Source organism: Macrobrachium nipponense, chromosome 36, assembly GCF_015104395.2.
Source record: "Macrobrachium nipponense isolate FS-2020 chromosome 36, ASM1510439v2, whole genome shotgun sequence".
Taxonomy (NCBI): domain Eukaryota; kingdom Metazoa; phylum Arthropoda; class Malacostraca; order Decapoda; family Palaemonidae; genus Macrobrachium; species Macrobrachium nipponense.
This window is the reverse complement of record NC_087220.1, coordinates 60,554,291-60,578,059: the sequence shown is the minus strand read 5'-3', so window position 1 is coordinate 60,578,059 and position 23,769 is coordinate 60,554,291. Positions and strand designations below refer to the sequence as shown.

The 23,769-nt window shown below is 41.5% G+C and overlaps 1 protein-coding gene across 12 annotated transcripts in view; it reads right to left on the bottom strand.

Moving 5' to 3' along the window:
• LOC135203741 (ral GTPase-activating protein subunit alpha-1-like) overlaps positions 1-23,769 on the bottom strand; it is a 217,753-nt gene that overhangs the window by 8,019 nt on the left and 185,965 nt on the right. For 6 of the 12 annotated variants that reach the window (XM_064233673.1, XM_064233674.1, XM_064233677.1 and 3 more), the window contains 2 exons: positions 14,271-14,407; positions 1,855-2,046 (listed from right to left, as the gene is read on the bottom strand). In XM_064233673.1, coding sequence (XP_064089743.1) covers positions 1,855-2,046; positions 14,271-14,407 — 329 coding nt within the window. Of the gene's footprint in view, positions 1-735; positions 873-1,853; positions 2,047-3,515; positions 3,599-14,270; positions 14,408-23,769 lie in introns of those variants that run through there. The other 6 variants (XR_010312009.1, XR_010312010.1, XM_064233682.1 and 3 more) reach the window with 5 other exon arrangements.

Below are 23,769 nucleotides of genomic sequence, written 5' to 3'. Positions count from 1 at the left end.
AATAGTGACGTAAACGTTTTAAATGTGGCATTTTTAGATACTTTATGTAAAAGCCAATTACACAGGCTAAATGATGAATTCCCATATCTAACTTATTCTGACTAGGCCTAAATGGAAAAAAAAAAAAAAAAAAAAAAAAAAAAAAAAAAAAAAAAAAAAAAAACAGGACGCCTAACCCCGAGTGAAATGCAACATTAGTCTTTTAAAAATTAGGATCCTAGAAATGTGGATTACTGCAGAAGCTGTTCAGTACGATCTACAAACAAGACAGAACACCAAAAGTGTTTTCAATATTTTTCTCAATTAAAAAACCCAATTTATTCAGTATTCATAATAACTGAACATAAAAGTACACATACATATTGGCTAGCAGCTAATGTGAACACAGTTTTGAAACAATGGACTGTGCTGAGCACTTGAACAAGTGTGCAAGATTTAGTAAACAAAGCTGTTGTCTCATCCATCAAGAAACCAAGTACAAATTAAACGCTGAATAAAACAAAAGTGTTCACAGCAAAACAATGACCAAGAAACAATGTGTGATAATTAAATTGCACAAATGTACCACCACAAATGAATAATTCAACAGCTTTGTTCATTTATTCATTCACACAAACATGAGGAAACCTTCCAGGACAGCACATTAACATAATGCAACACAGCTTAGGAAGACAAAAGCAAGCAAGCAGTGTCTGTGGATGTCACCAACGCACACCAACATTAATGAAAACAAACCTATGTTCAATTTTGGCTAGACTGGGAGAATTCTCAGGCAAAACCCAGTGATTTCGGACTCATCTATCCTTGAGTTACAGGGAAGCTCTTGCTATAAGCAGAGTTCCGACGAATGCTTCCCAGCATTTGTCGAACCCCTGCAATTATTTAGTTTGATTTTTCAATTATATTTACACGTATCCGCACGCTTTAAAATCTTCGCGGCATAGCGTACTGAGGATTACAAAGAACTGTAATAATTAATCAAAGTATTTCCCCAAGAAAAAAACATTAAAAATACCACATAAAGCATACTGTGCATCAATTTGATAGACTGAAAAGATACTGTACAACCTCTGATTTAAATGTAGTTTACTTCTCCAAAAAAAGCTACACTTTTTCCATAATGTACAGTGCCAGAAATTTTCCATCACTGAAAATAGCAGTTCCCATGTTCTACAATCTTAAACCAGAAATGTTACGAAACAGATAACCGATCTATTTCCCAATGTTCTGCATACTTCACAAGTACTGGATTCTTGTGGATATCTGCCAGACTTCAACTTCAAAGGGAGTAAGAGTTATAAACAAAAGATACAAGGATTATAATGGAGAAGAAGGTTGAATCATTTTCAAAACCCTACAAAAGCACAACACAATGTGCTTACATATAAATTTGACAAACTGAATGGCATCAAAACAAGCTAAAATTAACACAAAGCTGAAAATGTGAAAAAATATAAATTAACTAACAATATATGTACAGTATATGTATCAGAATTATATAAGCAATGCCAAGGTGTTACAGGGGATTGGAATCTATGTATGTACAAAACTGTTTGCAACCTGAAAAAACTTGTACACTTCTACAACTACAAAGGAAATATACTATAGGAGTTCAATCATACAAATTAAAATCCTTGACAACATCTGTTAAGGGACAATTGCAATTCTAACGGATCAAGACACCAGCTACATTGCAAGTAAGCATACTGTGCAAATGCTACTAAGTCTATCAACCAAAGAGTAATTTTATCTCGCACACAAAGTTTCTGTTCAATGTAAGTGTCATAATCATAAACATCCAGGAAGATGACGGAAATAAAAAAATGTGTACACATAAAATAGCAGCCGACTTACTGCGTGCCTTCTCTCTAAGGTGGTGTTGCTCCCCCGTCGAATAACTGGTGGGTCGAGTGAGTGGAGGACGTTGAGGGGGACCAGGAGGAAGCTGCGGACCATCTAACAAGGCTGCTGCCAACCCGGACACTCCTGCGCCACCACCAAAGCCACCCGCATTGGAATCAAACACACGAGAAGAAAATGATGTCCCTGTAAGACATGACTTACTGCATGGAAAGACATCTTAAATTTACTCATGCACAGGTGGCGTCCGAGATGAGGGAGCAACAGACCAGCATTTAGTAAAAGAAAAATAAAAAGTATAAACAGGACTGTTGATGCTGTACAAAGCAAATCAGAGATGGGGGAATAGCTACTTAACATTGTAACACTGAATGTACCGATTAAAAAAAAAAAATTTCATGTTGAAAACATACAACATCCATTACTCGGATCAAAATAAATCAACTGAAAAAGCAACTAATATCCAACAAATAAATAGCATAACCCTACATCTACCAGACTTTCATGCATTACCCTAAAACCAATCACTTTTTCAACAAAAACTTCAATATCAGGAGAGAAGTACCTCAGATATGAAGTACAGACTAGATATGAAGTACAGACTAGAAAGCATGACTGGACTGCAATAGTTACTGGCAAAGTTTCTTTTCTCATAAACAATAGGTTCTAATATGGACCAGTTTAACTGTGTAACAGCCCCAAATCTAGAACAGAAATTTACAGCAAAGGTAGCTTTCCAAACAAACATTTACCAGTTTAAGCTTTCCGAAAGACATACATCAGGCAGGCAACTGACTTGTCTAATTATCTACACTGTGGCTTATTGCATACAATACACAGAAGAGCAGGCAGAAGTCCTCCTTGTCTAGTAGTGACTATGTGCAAGCATGCATGAAATATTCATACACTAATGAAATCATCCATGTGGTTGAACTGATAAAAGTTTGGTACACCAGTTCATAGTGCTATTCCCAACATCTAAATCAGAAACATGTATAAGCAATCCCGCTTATTTTCCCCATTATTTTTGAGATGCAAGTGAATAAATTCTGTTTAAAACTCTTCTTCTCTAAAATACTCAAAACAAAACTTAAGCCTGCAATGCATTGGACCCATTGATCTACTGTAAGAGAATAAAATATTTACAATAAGATCGACTCCAAAGGTTAATAAGATTAAAATTAAAGTTCTGATAATCCAGAAGAAATAGTAGTCTGTTACTTGACAAAATATGCAATATCATTCACAATGACAGGCAAGTGACAGACACTCTACAGTGAGGATAATTCTCATTTCCTTCTTTAATGCCTTTCTTCAAATATTTACTTTGTTTACTTTTGAGTGTTGTATGCATTTGTTAAAGTTTGAAAACCTGAAAAAATGCAGCTACCTTCAAAAATTAATACTGAAGTAGATATCTCAAATTATATGGTCTTCACAAATTATCATTTAATAAAACACCTTCAACAATCAAAAAGCAACTGGGGCTTCACATAATGAATTACCTATGAAAAAAATTAGGTGGTTTACTGAAAAAATACATCATACATGTCTAATACACCAACACAACTACATGTACAACCTATCGAGCACAACATTGAAAACTTTGGAGACAACAGTGCATGCTAAGGAAGCTGTCGGCCAATAAAACCAACCTCATTTCTGTCTGAGTACGATACGATACATGGTCTGAGTTACACTAGATCTTCTTCACTGGGGTTGTAAGGCGGCATGCTCCCTGTCGCAACAGAATGGTGCACACCAAGCTTAAGGTACATAGCAAGTGGCAAAATGCTGGCAAGGGGATTTGCGTAGCAACATAATGAATGCACTATTAGGAATTCTTAAATAGATTCTTTCTCCTCCCATGCTACACTTTGGGGATAAGATATAGTATACGTATATGCAAACATCTGATTAGCCGAGAACACAAAGGAGGGGGGGGGGGATGTATGGCTCATATTATCGATAGGCTCTAAGGGGTTTAATTTATGACTGCTTTTACTTGGTACGTAGTATGAGAGAGCCATCTACAACATGTAACTGTAGGGTACTGCAGAACTGGCACTGAGAATTATTACCAACTGAATTTTAATTATGTCAAGTCAAGTACAATTTTACTTTTAACAATAATGGATTGCACATTTTTTCCAACTTAAAGACAACAATAATAAAATTATTAAATAATAATAAAAGGACATAAAACTCTGCAGATATTTCTTAAGACCAACAGGAATGGCAAGAGATAAGTCTTTCAAAATAATTACCGTATATAGTACAATACAGTATATGCAAATCTAAAAGATGAAGTGAAACAACCAAAACATTAACCACCTTACAGTATTTATGAAGAGCCAATGAGAATGGCTATTCCTTCAAGTAAAGCAAGAGATATCTGCAGATACTGTGCAAAAAAATAAATAAATTAACAACAAATGTGTAGTGGATACTTTACTTCAAAAATGACAACCACAGTTAAAAATGTCATCAATTCAATATTGCTCAATGAGTAAAATTACCCAGACTGTTTTTTTTTTTATTATACATGAAGAACAAGAGGGAAAGAATCAGAGGAATACCACTGACGAATATGAACTCCAGCAAGACTACAATCAGCCATTTATACTAAGCAATATAAAGTATAAATGTTAATGGAGACCATTTTCTTTCTTCCTTTTAACATATAGTATTATTATTCATGCTTATTATTCATAATTGAATACCCTACATGGTGAATGATTTTAATTAAAAAACATTTACTACAGATTAGTGAAAATTGTCCTTTTAAAAAGATCTATAAATATTTGCCCAGACACCAATTGATAGTAAGCGTAAATACTACGATTTGTAAGATTTAATCATTCAAAAGGATAGAAGTCTACCAAATCTTAGGTTTTGGAATTAAAAGAAAACTGTAAGACCCTGACATAACATGGAACTGCAGAAATTTACACATTCAAACAAAATTTTATTTTTCACTACAAACCCATCACTCACAATAACCCACATTCATGATCTCCATGAATGCTAGACTTCATTCCAGACGTAAAAGATTGCCTAGATGGCTGGAGGGACTGTGCTTGAGCTTCTTGGGTCCTCTGGTGCCAAACAGTTAAAAGTCTGACATTTCATATTATGTTAGTAACTGATGAGTTTTTTGTCACCATAGCATCTCATATTATATTAGCAACTGAAGAGCTTTTTTGTCAACAAATCAATCTGGCTCCAATGAAATTACTATAATTTCACAAAAAACAGCTTCAGTCGGAGGACTGAGCTGCTAAAAGTCTCAAATTTAGCTGATTGAAATCTCATGAAGAGCTGTATCTGTAATGCCATTACCCTGCACATGACATTTCATCATGAAAACCATAATAGCAAGTACCTGAATTATCATTAAGAGAAAATGTGGTAGATGACTGTACACACTATTATACGCATGGGGATAACTTCTGAAAATATACCAAATTTGTAACTAATTTGTATTTTTCATAACTAACAAACCTGAGGTCTTAACAGTTAAAGGCCCACCTCGAACCACCCCTCTAGCAGTCTAAACTGGGTTAGAAATATAACTGATGGGTCACAGGTAGCCGTGGGCATTCTGGGTATACATGCCCCGTGAATTGGTATAGATGCCATTAGTCCCTGGATCTCACAAGTGTAATTTTAATTCTACCGGTTTCCAGCTTGGCGCTAGTAAATCCTAATGTTAAGACCTCAGGTTTGTTAGTTATGAAAAATACAAATTAGTTACAAATTTGGTATTTGTTCATACACGAAACAAACCTTCGGTCTTAACATTAGGATAGACTTACTATTGGAGGGAGGTAAGTCTCTACAACTGACTGGGAGTTTGCCACCTTATCCATTTCCGAATATATAGGGAAATTCTAAGAGAATGGACAATGAACCTAGGACCAAAGATATAAGAGGATCTATTGGTTTCCTCCCACTGGGTGTAGATACCATTCTACTGTTTACTCTTGTCCCTTGCGACTGGATCCACCTTCACCCCTCTTTTCCTTATTATCCAGAGGGGTGTGTTGCTACTGAAAAGTATATCATCAGCTAAGATAGCTTCACAGTATGGCTGACCATCTCACCTGCATCTAGTCCGTTCCAGCACATGACGGTACTCTCCTTCATATTGCCCGTAGTTAAAGGAGTAGGAAGAAAGTAGTAAAGAAAAAAGACCAGTCATCCCATTCATTCTACTTTCATACCTTCATCTTAGACTAGACGCAAACTGACCCGCCAGGGGCACTGGATGAACTATATCACTTGTTGGGCCGCCACCACTGGACCCAAGGAAAAGGTGTCCAAGGATCTATGGGCAACATCTTTCAAATAAAATGAGGTGAAAGTTGTTTGGCGCTTCCACACGCCAGCTTTCAGAATTTTATCCACCAAGACATGTTCTTCTTAAATGCCAGGAAGCACTCACACCCCTGATGTCATGAGCTCTAGCTCCCACCTGGCTATCTGACCCTCTGTCTTCTGCAAGTATATAAAAGCATCTCTGATCGTCTCCCTTAGCCAAATGATATTGTATTCTTGGACACTTCCTTCTGTTCCGTCTGTACTTACGAACAACCCTGGCAGGACCAACCGGCCTGAGGTTGCCTTGTTATCTTTAAGTACTCCCTTAGTAGCCCTGACGGGGCACAGGAGCATTTCAGCTTTGTCGTTGTCTACAAAGTCTGCCAAGGAAGGTATGGTAAAGGAGTCGAATCTGCCGTCTACTATTGTTGGATTTTGGGTCTTTGCCACGAATTCTGGGACAAAACTCACACACCATTGATCTCCAACCTCTCGAGTGCTTTATGAGATATGAGAGGCCATGTAGCTCCCCCACCCTTTTGGTTGAAGCCAGGGCCAATAAGAAGACTGTTTCAGGGTCAGGCTCCTATCCGTGGACTGCCTTAGTGGTTCGTAGGGGGGTTTTGTCAGACTACTCAGTACCTTGGTCAGATCCCAATCTGGGGCTTTTAGCTCCTTTGGTGGGCATGACTGTTCAAAGCTCCTCATCAGCATGGCCAACTCCCATGAAGACGATATGTCCACTCCTTCATTCGTAAGACTGAGGCTTAGAGCAGCCCTGTACCCCTTCACTGCAGATACAGACATATGTTTTTCTGTTCTGAGATATATCAGAAAGTCTGCTAACTGCTGAATAGTGGTACCGAGTGGAGACACGTTCCCTCTACGACACCAATCACAGTATGCTGACCACTTCCCTTGGTATACTGTCGCAGATGATTTTCTGATATTACCTGCCATCTGAGTTGCTGCTTTCTGCGAAAACCCTCGCTCTCGGAGGAGATACTTGACAGTCTCCACCCGTGAAGCGATAGGGACTTCACCGACTGGTGGTACCTCTCCACGTGAGGCTGACACAGAAGGTTGCTCCATGGAGGTAACTCTCTTGGCACATCTACTAGGAGTTCCAGTAGGTCTGGAAACCACTCTGCTTTCGGCCATAACGGGGCTACCAGGGTCATCTTGAGGTTCTGAGACCGCATTACCCTGTTCAGAACCTGACGGATTAGACAAAATGGAGGAAATGCGTACACGTCCAGATTGTCCCAGGGGTGTTGTAGCGCATCTTCTGCTACTGCCTCTGCGTCCGGGACTACTGAACAATACACTTCCAACTTTTTGTTGTACCTGGTTGCGAATAGGTCTATGATCGCTCCTTCCCACAACATGAGCATCCTGTCCACTACCTGTTGGTGTAGGACCACTCCGTTCCCAGAATCTGATCCCTGCGGCTCAACTTGTCGGCCACTATGTTTCTTTTTCCCGGAATATACCTGGCCTTGATGTCTACCAGGTTCTCTATAGCCCACTGGTGAAGTTGAACTGTCATCACATGTAACTGCCGAGAAACTAGGCCTCCTTGCTTGTTTATATAAGCTACTACTGTGGTGTTGTCTGACATCAATACCACTGAGTGTCCCTTTACTCTCTCCCTGAATTCTTGTGTAGAGCCAGGAAAGCTGCTTTCAACTCCAGCACGTTTATATGGAGTTCTCTGTCCTTGCAACTCCATTTTGCTGACACCATCAACTCCTCCATATGGGCTCCGCCCCAGCCTTCTAGTGACGCATACCGAGAACAGCAAGAGGTCTGGGGAGGATTGTTGAAGGGGGACACCCACTGTCAGATTGTCGTCGCCCACCCACCACAGCAAGTCTTTCCTCACTTCTGCCGACAAGGGAATTTGCTCGTACGGGTGATCTACTGTTGGTGACCAAAACTCCTTCATCCTCCATTGTAGGACCGAAGGTGTAGCCTTCCTTGTGGTACTAGCTTCTCCAGGGAGGTTAGGATTCCCAGCACCACCTGCCACTGTCTTGCTGGCTGTGTCTGCTTTCCCAGAAAGGCATTCACCACTTGTTTGCATTTCTCTACTCTTTGGTCTGTCGGAATACTTTGGCTTGTGTTGTGTCTATCACCATTCCCAGATATTCCAAACGTTGACTTGGATCCAGCTGCGACTTCTGCTGATTCACCACAATACCTAGGCTGTGACAAAGCTGCAGGAGGCCGCCCTGTCCCTGAGTAATTTCTCCCTGGACTTTGCTATCACCAGCCAATCGTCCAGATATCTTATTAGCCTGATCCCCTGAGCATGCGCCCACGCCGACACGAGGGTGAACACTTGTAAAAACTTGAGGAGACGTTGTCAATCCGAAGCACAGGACCTTGAACTCGAAAGCTTTCCTGCAAGACTGAAGCGGAAGAATTTCCTTGAAGACTGATGGACTGGTATCTGAAAGTATGCGTCCTTTAGATCGACTGTCAGCATAAAGTCTCCGATTCTGACTGCTTGTAGAACCGTTTTCGGAGTTTCCATCTTGAAACTGGTTTTCCTTATAAACAGATTCAGCGTTGACAGGTCTATTACTGTCCTCCACTCCCCGTTGGCTTTGGGTACCAGGAAAATCCTGCTGTAGAAGCCTTTTGTCGGACTGCATACTTGTTGCACAGCTCCTTTTTCCATCATCTTCTTCACTTCGTCCTGCAGAATAGTGGCCTTCTGAGATTTGTGGGCATAAGTGACGTGGGGTAATGGTTGATCTGTCAGGGGCGGGGTTACCCTCGAACGGAATCAAATACCCGATCCTGAGAACATCCACCACCCACTGCTCTGCCCCTAGTTCCTGCCACACCTTCCAGTGATTTGCCAGGCAACCCCCCACTGGTGTGGCCGAGTGATGGGAGGCGCCCATCCTATCTTCTTGAGCCTCTCCCTCTTCCCCTATTGCCCCTTCCTCGGTTGTTTCTATTGTGAAAGGGCCGATGAGTTATCCTCTTTGGGGAAGAGGGTCTTGTGACTCTATTAGGGATGCTATGTCTCACTGTCTTCTTTCGAGACATCTGCTGTTGTCTTCCCTCCAAAGGAGTAGTTTGACTGTTAGAGGTTTTCCTAACTGCCTGTTGCACCAACCTATCGTTAGTGTCCATCCTTCTTCTATCTATCGCCTCTTCCAGTATGACCTCTGGCAACAGTAGTTGCGATTCCAAGATATCCCCATTCCTCATTGCTAACAGGGAATCCAAATCCACATTGCGGCTTAGTCTAGCCAATGCTGCATCTTTCCTCATTAGCAGGATATTTGCCCAAACATTGGCACTTACGTTTGTCAGGTACGCAATCGCCTTGGACCCTGACTGTAGTAATCTAATGAACAATGGTTTCATCCACTACTTTCCTTGTTGCTTCCGAGGATGCAATTTTTGCCACTGCTGTTGACCAAAGGTCTAACCAGGACGCAGCCTGAAAGACAGAAGAAGCTGTTGCTTCTAACGTAGCAGCCTCTTGGTACGTCATCGAAGGGCACTCCATTTTAACCTGATCCAAGGTTAATCCAGGCCTTGACCTTACAACATTAGGGTTCATTTGTCTAGACAGCAAAGGGACCTTCGGTGTCGTATAATATTTCCTTTGCTTTATCATTGGAGGGGGAATAAATTTAAATGATCTATTAGATCTTAAGGAATTATCCCTCCCTGCAATCTTTGCGTTTACGTGTTGCAAGACCGATTCCGCATGACTCGAACAAGGCAATTCATACGACACCTTGGTATCCCTCTTTAGTCCAAACGCCATGTCAATTCCAGGAGGAAGCATACTGGCCGGTGTTTCTGTCTTCTCCGAAAGGCTATTGAATTGACGAATCAAATCAATAACCTCTGCATACGAGGCAGAAACTCTTGGTTTTCTCCTTCCTCCGGCTCTAGTGTACCACTCTCCGTCACGAGAGATGTTGTCTCGCCTCTGTCTTCTGACAGACGGCCCGGAATTCCACGGCCGCCTGCCCCTACGGCCGCGGTCTCTTTGATCTTTGCTGGCCGCTGTTGGCTCGATCCCAGATAGTCAGCAGGGGGAACGAGAACGTCTCACTCTTTCTCTGCTCACGGATCTAGAGCGAGAATCTCGTCTAGATCTCCAAGATGAAGGCTCCCTTAAGACAGAGGTAAGTTCGTCTCTATTAGCATTGGCATCGTTTCGAGCGTCGGCGAGCCCGGCCTCGGCCTTCTATCCAGACGGACACTGCCTTCCACGAACGTATCCGCCGAGGTTGCCAACTCTCTATTTTTCGTACTTTTAATAGGAGCCTTATCGTCCTTCGTACGTATTTTGAACGGCCTTACGGCGAAACTGGGACCTGCATTCCATCCTCTGCTGCACCTTTCGCCGCCAACGTCGATTTTACCAGAGGTATCGCAGTTTTTGCGATCCGAACTGGCAACTTCCGCCTCGTCCGCTAGCTCGCCGCCGTCACCTCTCTCGCTTGTTCGGACTCTTGCGAACGGCTTCGTCTGCCAACCTTGTGCTTAATAGCCACTGATTTTCCGACCTTCTTGCTGACTTGGAAATGACAGTCTTGGTCCGAAGAAGAGGAAGAATTGATTCTTCTCCTCTTGGCCCGAGGATCCGCTAGGAAACTCCCAAATCCTCCTCCAACGCTTGACTGGCGCTCGCCGTGACGTTATCGGACTTAGCGATGACGCCGAACTAGAGGAAGAAGACGAAGAAGGCGAATCACACTTTTTCTTTTTGTCTCTCTTATTATTCTCTCCTCTATATCCTGTAATTTCTGCATTACAGTTTGCATTGACGGGTCAGAAGGCGTATTAGCGTCTGGGTGCAGTGAAAAAGGCCGAGAATTGGTCTGTGACGTCATCACGCCTGCCATCTCAGAGTGTGACGTATGTTGTGACGTCATCCCTCTCGTAGGGAGAGACTGAGAGGTTTCTGCTGGCAACCGCACGTTTGCTGCCAAACTACCTCCCACGTTCTGCATCGCTGTAAATACTGAGTGGGATGGTGAAGCAGCGGCATTAATTCCCATAAATTGCAAGCCCGGGGGATGAGGAACATTCAGCGCTGCCGGACCCTGCTGGAACCGTGACGTCATATATGCGCAAGCAGACCATCCAAGGTTGGTACGCCTGGTAGGCCTAGCGCTGACCACGTACCATCTAACCTATGCGCTTGAGTAGCAGGAGCCTGGAACAAAGATGGCGGATCTCCCCCTCTACTTGCTGGGAACAAAGGAGAGTGCAAATTATTCATAAAATTACCCAAGGCCCCTCCTGACGTTTCCAATACAGAACCGCTAGGAGAAACCGAAGGGGTATGAGACAATTCAAAAGCAGGTGGAGAAACATATGGAGCAGCCTGGTTTATTACCGATACAAAAGAAGCCGGTAAGGTTTGGTCATCCAAAGATGGCGTCCACCCCCTTTCTTTTGTATTGGCTTTTCCCATAGAACTTCTTCCACTGTTCCACCGACCAACCGCGACAAACAGAACACGGATTAGTAACCGTACATACGTTTTCCCTGCACCTACTACACGTTGGATGAGGATCCGTCGACACCAAAGTTAGGAACCTAGAACAAGGGAAGCCACTGACTCCTGGGCATTTCCTTTGTCTCCTCTTCGAAGCGGTAGACGATCCCGATGTTGAGGCAAAATTCTCCATCATACCACGTATACACTCTTACCACACACTGATCACACTTGGAGAAAGAAAAGGAATGAAAAATAAAAAAAATGAAATGGATAAAGAACGGGCAAACTGAAAAACCGGCTTTAAATGAGATAGACAGTAACACGTCTTATCTTAAAGGCGGTAGGAAAATAACTGATGGGTCACAGGTAGCCGTGGGCATTCTGGGTATACATGCCCCGTGACCTGGTATAGATGCCATTAGTCCTGGATCTCACAAGTGTAATTAATTCTACCGGTTTCCAGCTTGGCGCTAGTAAATCCTAATGTTAAGACCGAAGGTTTGTTTCGTGTATGAACAACTAAGTCCTGGAGGATATCATCCTCTAACACAGAGAAGAAATATGATGAAGCAATGACTCTGCTTATCAAACTTAAAACAGGTACCAGGCATTTCACTTCTACCACAGGTTTTGATGACAGTCTTGGCCATTGGTACCTCAACCCCTGAAGGAGCAGCAGCAGCTTGGTAAGACAAAGTGTGGTACCAGGAGAACAGGCAATCAAGCCTATAGGCAATCCTTTAACAAATCTGTAAAGCAGTGTCTAGGATTCATGAAGACTAAGAATGTGGGCTGATATAAATGATGGGTTTGATGTGAAGCAAATGGCTGATTATAGTATCTCCAGCAAGAGCCTAACAATAACCACACACATATCATGTGTCCATTTTCATCAGTCAAAATCATAAAGACTCTACATGTTTTCCCATTCTTAACTTTCGCCTCAAAATCTAGTTCAGAATATTACTGTGCTCTCAACCACAATGAAGAGTTGCTGTGCTTTAGCAATGAGCAATGAATGATTCTTTATATACACTATTTATGAACTGCTCAACAGACTTCTCAATATGGTCAAACAATTACTGACAATTCCAATGCTACTTAGTGAAGTTCTCTTGAAAATTTGCTGTTAAGAAATCAAGGATTATAATACTTCGAGTGCACTGTAGTCTACAGTATACACAATACAATATCAAGGGGAGGCAAGAGGACCTTTAGCTAACACAAATCAAGTATTTCACAGTTAAGAATACATAATGCCAATTACAAGATTTGATATGGCAATAGAGGAAATCATTTAAACAAGACACACCGAAACAAGTCATAAGTTGAAAAATGGTGTACTAGATGTAAAAGTAGACATGTTCTAATTTGAATGTATATACAGTAGTCTAATGTCAAAAAGACTCTAATCAATGCTAAACTATTGTAAAAATAAATAACTTTAAAAGAAAAATTGAAAGATGTGCATCTCATACAACTAAGCATCTATGAGAAGAAAGATCTGTATGTATGTATTTAAGGCTTTGCTATTGTAAATTATAGAGACTAATGTTTTGGGAATAGGATTTCCTTTCTCACTTATGTACTGGAGAAGGGAGACTTTATATGTAACAAGATTCAGAAATATTTACCTTCCAATGTTAACTGCTGAAGCGTTACATGACTGGACTTTCTAGTGAATTCTATTTGACTAAATTTTGTATTAAAATAAAGTATAAAACCCTACACTTATTAATTATACCATCTACTCAGGAACAGCAGCATTGTACTTGATCTCAATCTTTGTTTTGAGGCTACATTTCTGGATATTTTCAATTTTCAATACCCCAGTACCTGGATATTTTGTGCGCTGTCAACGGTAACAAAGACTTGAAAATATGACCATAGGAATATGAGTGGTATGTGCAACCCTTTCAAGTTTTCTCTTTTCTTTGTTATGCACAATATTTTATTTTTTCCTTGTTAAGCAATGCTCCCTACCTGAGACTAAAGGACATGACATGATAAACAAGCAGACATCATGCCAAAATAATTTCTGGCGATGCTATTACCAATGCTTCTTTACTACTTACTAAATCATTCCAAAAACCTACATCTCACATAGCCAATGAAATACAGCAAGAATACAGAATTTGTTTGCCAAGAGCTCCTGCAAAGCTTGTCAATAAAAGACCTTTAAAATAAAAACTTTAACCATATTTTCATTTGGCTTCAAACTACAGATGAGTGATAACTTCATGAAAATCATAAAAGACTTTTATACCCAGGTCGATGTACTAACTATGATACTGTTTATTCTTTAATGTGAAAAGCATTTCATGTTCCAAATTTAGAGACTATTTTCAAATAATAAACTCCTATTCCACCACTTTGTTTTATAACACACTATAATAAAAAAAAAAATTATATAAAAACCTGAGTCAGGCAGCTTGCCAAAAATTTTCAAAGCACACAACACAAGCAGCACAAAACATCCAAATACTTTTAAAATCAAAAACCTATTCATTTATGCAAAGATTTAAGCATCCATGACATTTCAGCAGTAATGAAAATTAAACTTAGCCTTAGATCTAGAATACAAGACACACTTTCTCACCTGATGCTCGCGTGGGTCCTGAACTAAACGATACCGGGAAGACGGGGCAATACACTGCGGATATGAAGGCCTCAAAGGTTGTCGCTTCGCTGTACTGCTCAATGATGGTGTCCAGCGCTCTGGCCCTTTCCTCGTAACTGGGGGTTGAGGGGCATTATGATCATGTGCATTATGGAATGGAATGGAAAATCTCAATTTCTGAAAGTAAATTGTATTTTTCCTAACTATACAAACCTGAGGTCCTTTACATAAGGAATTACTATTCAGCACCAGCTGGACCGGTCGTAAAATTTACTAACAAGGTACCGTATATACTCGCATATTATGCGACTTTTGAAACCTAATTTTGAAGCTAATTTTAAAGGGGTCGCATCATACACGCGGTATAAAATTAGCGTACCGTCTATGCTTTCCCAAATCGGCAGATTGCAATAGTTACTACCGGAGGAAAACAGTAGATCTTTTAAAAAGTTATGCTTTACTTGTACTTCACTATATCCAATAATATTGTATGCATTCTCATATTACTATTGTATTTTAAAATACAAAAGAGCGATCGTGCGCCATTTGCATTATTTTGGTTTATACAGCATGTTTAACTGTTCTAGACTAACCATCTATAATTTCCAAATCAGTTGTTAAGGCACAATACCGAAGGAATTTTTACTTTTTGTTTTACTCGGTAAAAGAAACATTTGTTACTTGAACTATTATTTTTATTTTAGGATACGCAGTTAAGTGAAAATTTATTAAAGTAAAAAAAATGCATAAAATTAATAAATTAAAATCCTCTCAAGTCGCTCTCCGTGTCCGTATCATCAAATACTGCTCTGAATTCTTCGCCATGAACGCAGTCATATTCGTCATCTTCCAGATCTTTGATCATTTCATGTATAGTCTTGTCACCGTGGCGAGCTCTCTGGCGTGGCTTTTAAAGATCTGCCCTTATGCTAAACAACAACTGCCCGTGTTTGACAGACCTTTGAATGTCCTTGAGACAAACCCCGAGGCTATAATTATAAGATTATAAGGGGTTTTCATTCCCAGGTACTTTAATCTCCCTATTTGGCCCTGCACTCTCTCTCTCTCTCTCTCTCTCTCTCTCTCTCTCTCTCCTAAACCTCAGCTGTCTGAGCGAGAGCTTTTTTTATGGGACAACATAGGCCCGCATTTTCCATACCTAATTATTTTTGTATACGATTGCCCTTTCTCGGCTGTGAAGTTGATGTCTATCCATGGCTGTGAGATGACCAGGAATAACTTGTAGTCGGTGTCAAAGTCACTCCACTCTACAGTCAGGCTAAAACTTTGCATTCAAGCAATATTCAGTCATTGTTTCCTATCTATTATTTTGTCTCAGAGAGAGAGAGAGAGAGAATCGGTTTGTATACGATTGTTTATTTTCTCACTCGTCAAACTTACTCTGTTATGCTTTATTTCATAATTCCTTGCTCACCAATTTATTCTATACCTACGATATTAAGAAATCAAGATATGTGTAGAAGGGAGAACTGCCTCCAGACTGTACAGTCAGTATGGATTTAAACGCACGCGGAACTGGTTGAAATATTCGCAACAGCACCAAGATGAGATGCCATGGTGATAGAAAATCTGACTCCGTTTCTTGTTATTGCATAAAAAAAACTATCAATCGTGAACCTACGTAATTTATTTAGAATTCTGCGTAACGGAAAAGATAATATTTGATATCTGTAATGGGAGAAATGGTTTTATCTCTTGTTGTTATAAATTTGGCAGATATGCGATCAAACACGTGGGAGGACCAAAACAGCCCAGCCAGAGAGCTCGGCTCATTTTGTAAATACTATTGTTTGGCGTATTATAGGCTTACCCGATTCGTTTGGGTGTGCGCTGCAGCTGCTGCTACTCAAATAATTGCATTTTTCTTACTAATCCCAAGAGTTGACCATGGAAAATCCCAAGATAATAAAATAATTTACATATACCAAGCCTTGGAGTCCTAAATATTTACTTTGTCTATCTATCAGGAAAAGATACTGATAAATTGAATTGACGGTATCTTTTCTGTGAGAGAGAGAGAGAGAGAGAGAGAGAGAGAGAGAGAGAGAGAGAGAGAGAGAGAGAGAGAGAGAGAGAGAGAGAGAGTATAATGCAGTGTGTTCATGCTTGTTAAAAATGTGCAGTACGGGTAATTCATATCTGGAAGAAAGAAAAATGTGAATTTTGTTGCTGTCAGTCGCATGGACTAAATTTACAAAGAGCAGGGAACAAATCTTGACATTCCTCGAGAGATAGAGAGATGAACCAAGGCCATCTAGGATGAACTCTCTCTCCCCTCTCAACTATACTATAAGTGTTAACTTGAGTCTCTGAAACCAATAGGTATTAGCACACGCGCAACTATGTGTGTGTGTGTGTGTGTGTGTGTGTGTGTGTGTATGGGCATACTGTTAAAAAATGTGCTGTACCTACAGGTAATAAATACCTACATCTTGGAAGATAAAACAAACAAACAAATTTTGTTGTTGTTAGTCGGCGGGTATATAGTGTGTGACCAGCGGACAGAAAGATTAACATTTTTCCAGAGATTAAAGAGCTGAATTTTTTTTGAAGCTATGTCAACCGCGTTAGTAAATAGGTATCATCTTCTAAAGAATTTTATTTCTTTTCTTTTTGCGGAAGAATCTTCAAACCATTTTGCATTCAAAGTAATGAGAAGGAATCATTCTATTCTTCATGTAATCAGTAAAATACTTACACTAATAAAACTAAAACTACGTATTGTATGCAAAACACACACATCATCGTTAGCTTCGCGTGTGTAAACGATCATTCTAAGAAATTCACCGAGTAGTATAACTAACACCTGATTGGTTGGTTGGTAGCCATGGTGATCTGTTATCCAATGACTGCCCTCTGCTTCTGTTCTATTTATAGACATATGCCGTGGATGGCTCTAGTTTTGAACGTTACCATGTTCGTGATTTCTGACTGCTGACGGCAAAAATTACTCAATAATTTTCTTTTTATAATTATTTCTTCGTGAAAACAATAATATAATATGATCATTTTAACTTTAATGTATAGTGGTATGAAAAATACCAGTGTGTCGTAGCGATGCGTCATCAATATAGTGGTATGAAAATACCACATGGTGTTGTAGCGATACGTAATCACGAAGTACAAATCCTTTTCCCGGACCATCCTCAAAATTTTACGACTCTTCAACTTCAAGATCGATATGGTGAAATATATTATATAGTCATACTTATTGTTAAAATTCACAAGTTGAACTGCAAAACATTATTATATTTTGATTGTCATGTACATATATTTTTTGCGTTTTACGGAATGTTTGTTTTGAAAATAATAGCTATTAGTGAACATATGGTATTAATTGTCCCACTATTTTGTTATAGGTGATCTTAGTTATCTCACATTCATTTAACAGTATTATATTAATATTTATTTAAATAAACTGTAATTAATAAATAACAATAATGAAAAACATAAAGGGAAAAAATGTTTTTGCTGCAGTAGTGATGTTTGTTTGATTATGCATCTGACCTCACATTTCCGAAATCTGAAAAATTCCAAAAACCGAAACATCGGAATGTGTGTGTACTGCACATTTTTTTTAAACACGCACACAATGTCTACACATTTACTGATACCCGTTGGTGAAAGACTCAAATTACAGTATTTATTCCTGAGAGAGAGAGAGAGAGAATGATTTAGGACTCCAAGGCGTGTTATTTTTACAATTATTTTATTATCTTAGGATTCTTTTTTAATCTTGAGATTTTATATTCAATTCTCGAGGTTAGTAAGAAAATTACCGTAACTTGACTAGCAGCACCACACATCTGAATGACTCGGCCATTAGCATGCTAAACCACCAACCTTATGAACTGACGCTCTCGGAAAAGGAACTCGCATGATACATGAGATACATGACAAAACCACTGTTTATTGGTGAAAATTTGGGGGTCGCATGATATGCGAGATCGCACGTTACTCGAGTATATACGGTAGTTCGGCAGTAACTGCTTGTAAGATGGTCGGGAGTCCCACCCGACTGATGGTAAACATACCACTTTGCTTTAGGCCCAGGAACAGAGTGAGGGGTGGCATGAGGTGGGACTATATGTAAAGGACCTCAGGTTTGTATAGTTAGGAAAAATACAATTTACTTTCAAAAATTGTGATTTGTTCTGACACGTTATACAAACTATCAGTCCTTTACATAAGGAAGGCTCACTTATTGGTGGGAAGAATCTGAGTCTTGTGAACAGACTGGTGTTCACCCAACCTGGGTTCCCTCCCTGGTCGTAAGAGCAGAGGGGGAACCTAGTCTTTGTCCAACTAATGTCCTAAGTAAAAAGCCAAATATAAAGTATTGGGTTTGTTTCTTACAGCTGTCCGCTTCCCCCCTTGCTAGGGAAGGGATGGATAAATGCTTCTATCCCTAATGAAAGGGATAGAATGGAGCTCGGTTACATAGCTTACCTGCATCGTCATCCTGTCCAGAGTTGTGACGACTGCTACCCTCTTCCCATAGGGAGAGGGAAAAAAAAAAGGAGGAAGAGGAGCCAGTCACACACTCATTCACCCTCCATTCATGTGATATCACAAGGACAAGATGCTACCTTGTCCTGTAAAGGAGCTGGGTAAGCTACACAACTTGTTTAGCAGCCACCACGGGTCCCAAGGAAAAAGTGTCCAAGGACCTATGGACAATATCCCAAAGGTAGAAGAAGGTGAAGGTGGTCTGGTTGGACCACTCCCCTGCCTTCAGCACCTGTGCAAAGGACAAGTTCTTAAGGAATGCAAGGGTTGGACCAATGCCTCTGACTTCGTGGGCTCTCGGACGAAATGTACTGGTTTCGGCACTCCTCTCTAAGTCATACGCTTTCCTGATTACCTCACAAAGCCAGAAAGTGTTCTTGGACACTTCTTTCATGGTCACGCCGGTGCTAATGAAGAGGCATCAACACTCAGGCCTGAGGTGTCGAGTTTTCTTCAGATAGCACCGTAGCACCATCAAGGACAAAGCAGCATCTCTTCCGTATCATTACTGGTGAAGTCCTCTGGGGAGGGTATCGTGAAGGACTCGAACCTGGCATCAGGGACCGAAGGGTTCTGAGTCTTCACTACGAAATCCGGGACGAAATCAAGCATAACCAATCCCCATCCCCTTGAGTGTTTAACATCGAAAGGAAAGCATGAAGTTCTCCTACTCTCTTTGCCGATGCCATGGCCTGCAGAAAGACGGTCTTGAGGGTCAGATCCCTGTCTGACGACTCTGAGAGAGACTCGTAAGGTCTATGAGTCAAACTCCTTAAGACAAGAGTCACATCCCACCCCAGGGGCCTGAGTTCCCTGGGTGGGCAAGACCTCTCGAAGCTCCTCATTAGGAGAGATATTTCCATGGAGGAGGAAATATCAACTCTTCGCAGTTTAAGGACTAGGGCCAGGGCGGCTCTGTATCCTTTGACTGCAGACAGAGAGGAGCTTCTCTCGGCGAAAAAAGATGAGGAAATCCGCTACCTGCTGAGGAGTGGCTCTGAGTGGAGAGAAACCCTGTCTACGACACCAACCACAGAAGACGGACCACTTTCCCTGATATATTGCTGCAAAGGACTGTCTGAAGTATCCAGCCATCTCTGTTGCTGCTCGGCGAGAAAAGCCTCTCGCTCACAAGAGCTGGTGGATAACCACCAGCTGTGAAGACACAGGGAATGTACTGACTGCCAGGTGGTACCATGGTACCTTCCTATGTGCGGTTGACACAGCAGGTTGTGCAAAGGGAGAATCTCTCGCAGTGCCTCCAAGAGAAGAGCCAGCAGGTCTGGATACCAAATGGGGTGCCACCAGAATCATCCGAAGATTGCTGGTGACTAGCACCCTGCTGATCCCCTTGCTAATCAGGCAAAACGGGGAAAAGACGTAGACTTTGAGGTTGTCTAGACTATGAGGTTGTCCCACGGGTGTTGGAACGAGTCCTCTGCAGCTGCCCATGGGTCTGGCACAACTGAAAAGAAAACTTTAGGTTTTCTGTTCTGCCAAGTGGCGAACAGATCCACTACTGGACGGCCCCATAGGTCGAAGAGCCTTTCCGCCACATCTGGGTGAAGAGACAATTTGGTCCCAATCACCTGCTTCTGGCGGCTGAGCTTGTCTGCCACTACATTCCTCTTGCCTGGAATGTACCTGGCTGACAGCTCTACCGAGTGAGCTACGGCCCACTCGTGCACCTGCATCATCAACTGGTGCAACGGGAGGGACACTAGGCCCCCCTGTTTGATGACGTATGCCACTACCGTGGTGTTGTCACTCATCAATACCACTGAGTGTCCCATCGTTCGTTCCCGGGACTCTTGGAGCTTGAGAAACGCAGCCTTGAGTTCCAGGAAGTTGATGTGAAGGTGCCTGTCGTGATGGTTCCACACTCCCTGCAACCAGCAACTCTTCCAGGTGTGCGCCCCAACCCTCGGTCAATGCGTCTGAGAACAGAAGCATCTCCGGAGTACTCATATTAAGGGGGCCGGCCGGCTAATGCCATTTTTTAAGGACAGGACTTTGACATTCATACCACTTAATGAGGTGACTTGGGACATCTCCAAACCGCATATGATTTTCGCCTCTGACCTTTGTTTTGTGACGCCAGGGCGATTTATCCCGAAAATAACAATTTTTCAAATTCTATCTCCTCCCTTGATATTTAATATTGACCTGGGATTACTACCATATATAGACCTAATGTAGACCTCCTATCAAATGAAGTTTTTTTTTTTTTCTAAAAGTCATTTTTTTGCTAGATATGAATTTTTCATTATGGTAAAAATAAACCCTATAAATCAGGAAAAAACGAATTTATAAAAAAAAAAAAAAAAAAAAAAAGACAAAACACAAATGGGGAAAAAAAGGGCTCTATTTGATTGTTCTATAATGCTTTTTTAAGTTATATACCAAATTTCAATGCTATAGCTTTAAAATAAGTGAGAAGATAGAATTTGAAGGTCAATAAGTATAAGTTTGAGATAAGGGTGTTCAAAGTTTTCCTTTGTATTTTTATAGAGACAATGTTAATAAATAACAATTGTTATGAATGTATGTTTCTTTTTTGGGTATTAATAAACCAAAACTATGTTAATAATCATAATTTAATCCTAAATGATGATCCCTTTCCTCATATATCGTAGCCTGGGGCACTGCGTCAGGCAAGACGGCGCACTCCTTCCTACGCAACTCTCTCTCTCTCCCCTTCACTAACTCGACTCATTACAGCGAATTTTCTTCTTCTGTAAGTTAGCGAGATGTTTTCCTTGTATGTTTTTTTTGCCATGATGAAATTCTTGCCGAAAAAAAGATAAACATAAAAGCAAGAGAATGTCTGAGGTGAAACTCGAACATGTACTCTCTTTTTACAAAGACAATGTTAATAAATCATGATTATTATGAATTTCATATTCCTTTTTGGGTAATAATAAACCAAAACTACGTTATTTATCATAAATGAAGATCCCTTTGCTCAAAGATCGTAGCCTGGGGTACAGTGTGACTGTGCGTCAGGCAAGAAGGGGGCATTACTTACTAGCAACCCTCCCTCTCTCTCTCTCTCTCCACTTACTACGCTAATATCGCATATATTATGGTATTCTGTAATCATGTTAGAGCAAATTTTCTTCGTCTGTAAGTTAGCAAGATGTTTTGATTGTTTTTTCCTCATTGGCATGATGAAATTCTTGCTTAAACAAATATAAACATACGTAAAAGCAAGCGAATGTCAGAGGTGAAACTCGAACATGTACACTACAAGAGGTTTGTGCTCGCACTGAATCGTGGTTGGTAGCTAACTTCCCTTCTGCGACTCATGGAATCTCTACAGATGCCATTGATCACATTTTCTTTGACAATAATTATAACAATTTACGATGACAGAGGAAATATTGCATTTTCTTGTACGGATCAATGTTTTTGGCTTATTGAGTTACGTTTACTAATTACCCTGTAAATACGAAAGTAAGAGGAATTTTGACAAAATATTTCGTATACGTATTCTGCATTGCCATATGAAGCTCCATGATTTTTTTCATGACTGCATTTTTTGCCCTATACCCCCATATATAAGGGTTCGGGCTGGCCCCCTTAAGAGGTTCCTGTCGTCTAGCCACCAGGCCAGGTCCTCCCTTACTTCCTCCGTGAGAGGAACCAGGAAGGATTGTGGATCCCATGCCTGTGACCAGCAGTCCTTTAGTCTCCATTGAAGGGACCGCAGGTGACGACGCCCATGAGGGTCTAACTTCTCTAAGTGACGACAGGTGACTGATCACGACTTGCAACTGCTGAGCTGACTGTTCCTGTCGTGACAGGAACTGTCTGGCTGCCTCCCTGAACCTGCTGATCCGCGAGTCTGCGGGGAAGACTCGTGCTGCTACCATATCGATCAGCATGCCCAGGTACTTTACCCTCTGCTTGGGTTCGAGATCTGACTTCTCGACATTTTACCACAATCCCCAGATCGCGGCACAAGTCGAGGAGTCAATCTGTCCTGTAGCAACTGCTCGCCAGGACCAGCCAATTGTCGAGATACCTCATCAGACGTATCCCAACTGAATGGGCCCAAGCAGACACCAGTGAACACTCGTGTTAACACCTGTGGGGCGATTGAGAGACCAAAACAAAGTGCCCCGAATTGGTACACCGTCCCGTCAAGGATAAAGCGGAGGTACTTCCTGGAGGACCGACGGATGGGTATTTGAAAATACGCATCCTTCAGGTCCACCGAAAGCAGGAAATTGTTATCCCTGATGGAGTCGAGCACTGAGCTTGCTGTTTCCATCGTGAACCGAGTCTGGCGAACAAAACAGTTCAAGAGAGAGAGATCTATCACCAATCCCCAGGCCCCCGTAGACTTCTCCACCAGGATAAGTTGGCTGTAGAAACCTGGTGACTGATCTTGCACGATCTCCACAGCTCCTTTGCTCAGCATGGTCTTTACTTCTTGTGTCCCTGGCAGAACTGGGGACGTACGTCTAAAGATGGACCGGATGTGAGGTGAGGGGTGGCCTCAACTCAAAGGGCAGGAGGTATCCCTCCCGAATGACATCCACTACCCAAGTCTCATCTCCATAGCACTGCCAAGTTGCCCAATGGCTCACCAGGCAAACCCCCCACTTCCGGCAGCAGCTGAGGGGGAACGCAGTCCCTAGCATTTCCCTCTCTCCCCCTTCTGCTTAGCCCTCTTCCCGTGAGAGAAGGAGGCTTGAGAGGAAGGCTGACGCTCACTTCTCGAAGCGAAAGAGGATGGCTGGGTCTTTCCTCACGCTACCCTCGACGGTGCTGACGTCTTGGGAGTGGTGGGAGCGGAGGAAGGGCTAGCTAAGCTCCGAGGCTTAGCCGCAGTTGAACGAGACTGCCCATAAGTCACTGTCCTCAGCTCTCCGCTTTTCCACCGCAGCATCCACCATCTCTCTGGGGTAGAGAGAGGAGGAACCCAGCAACGGTCCGTTGC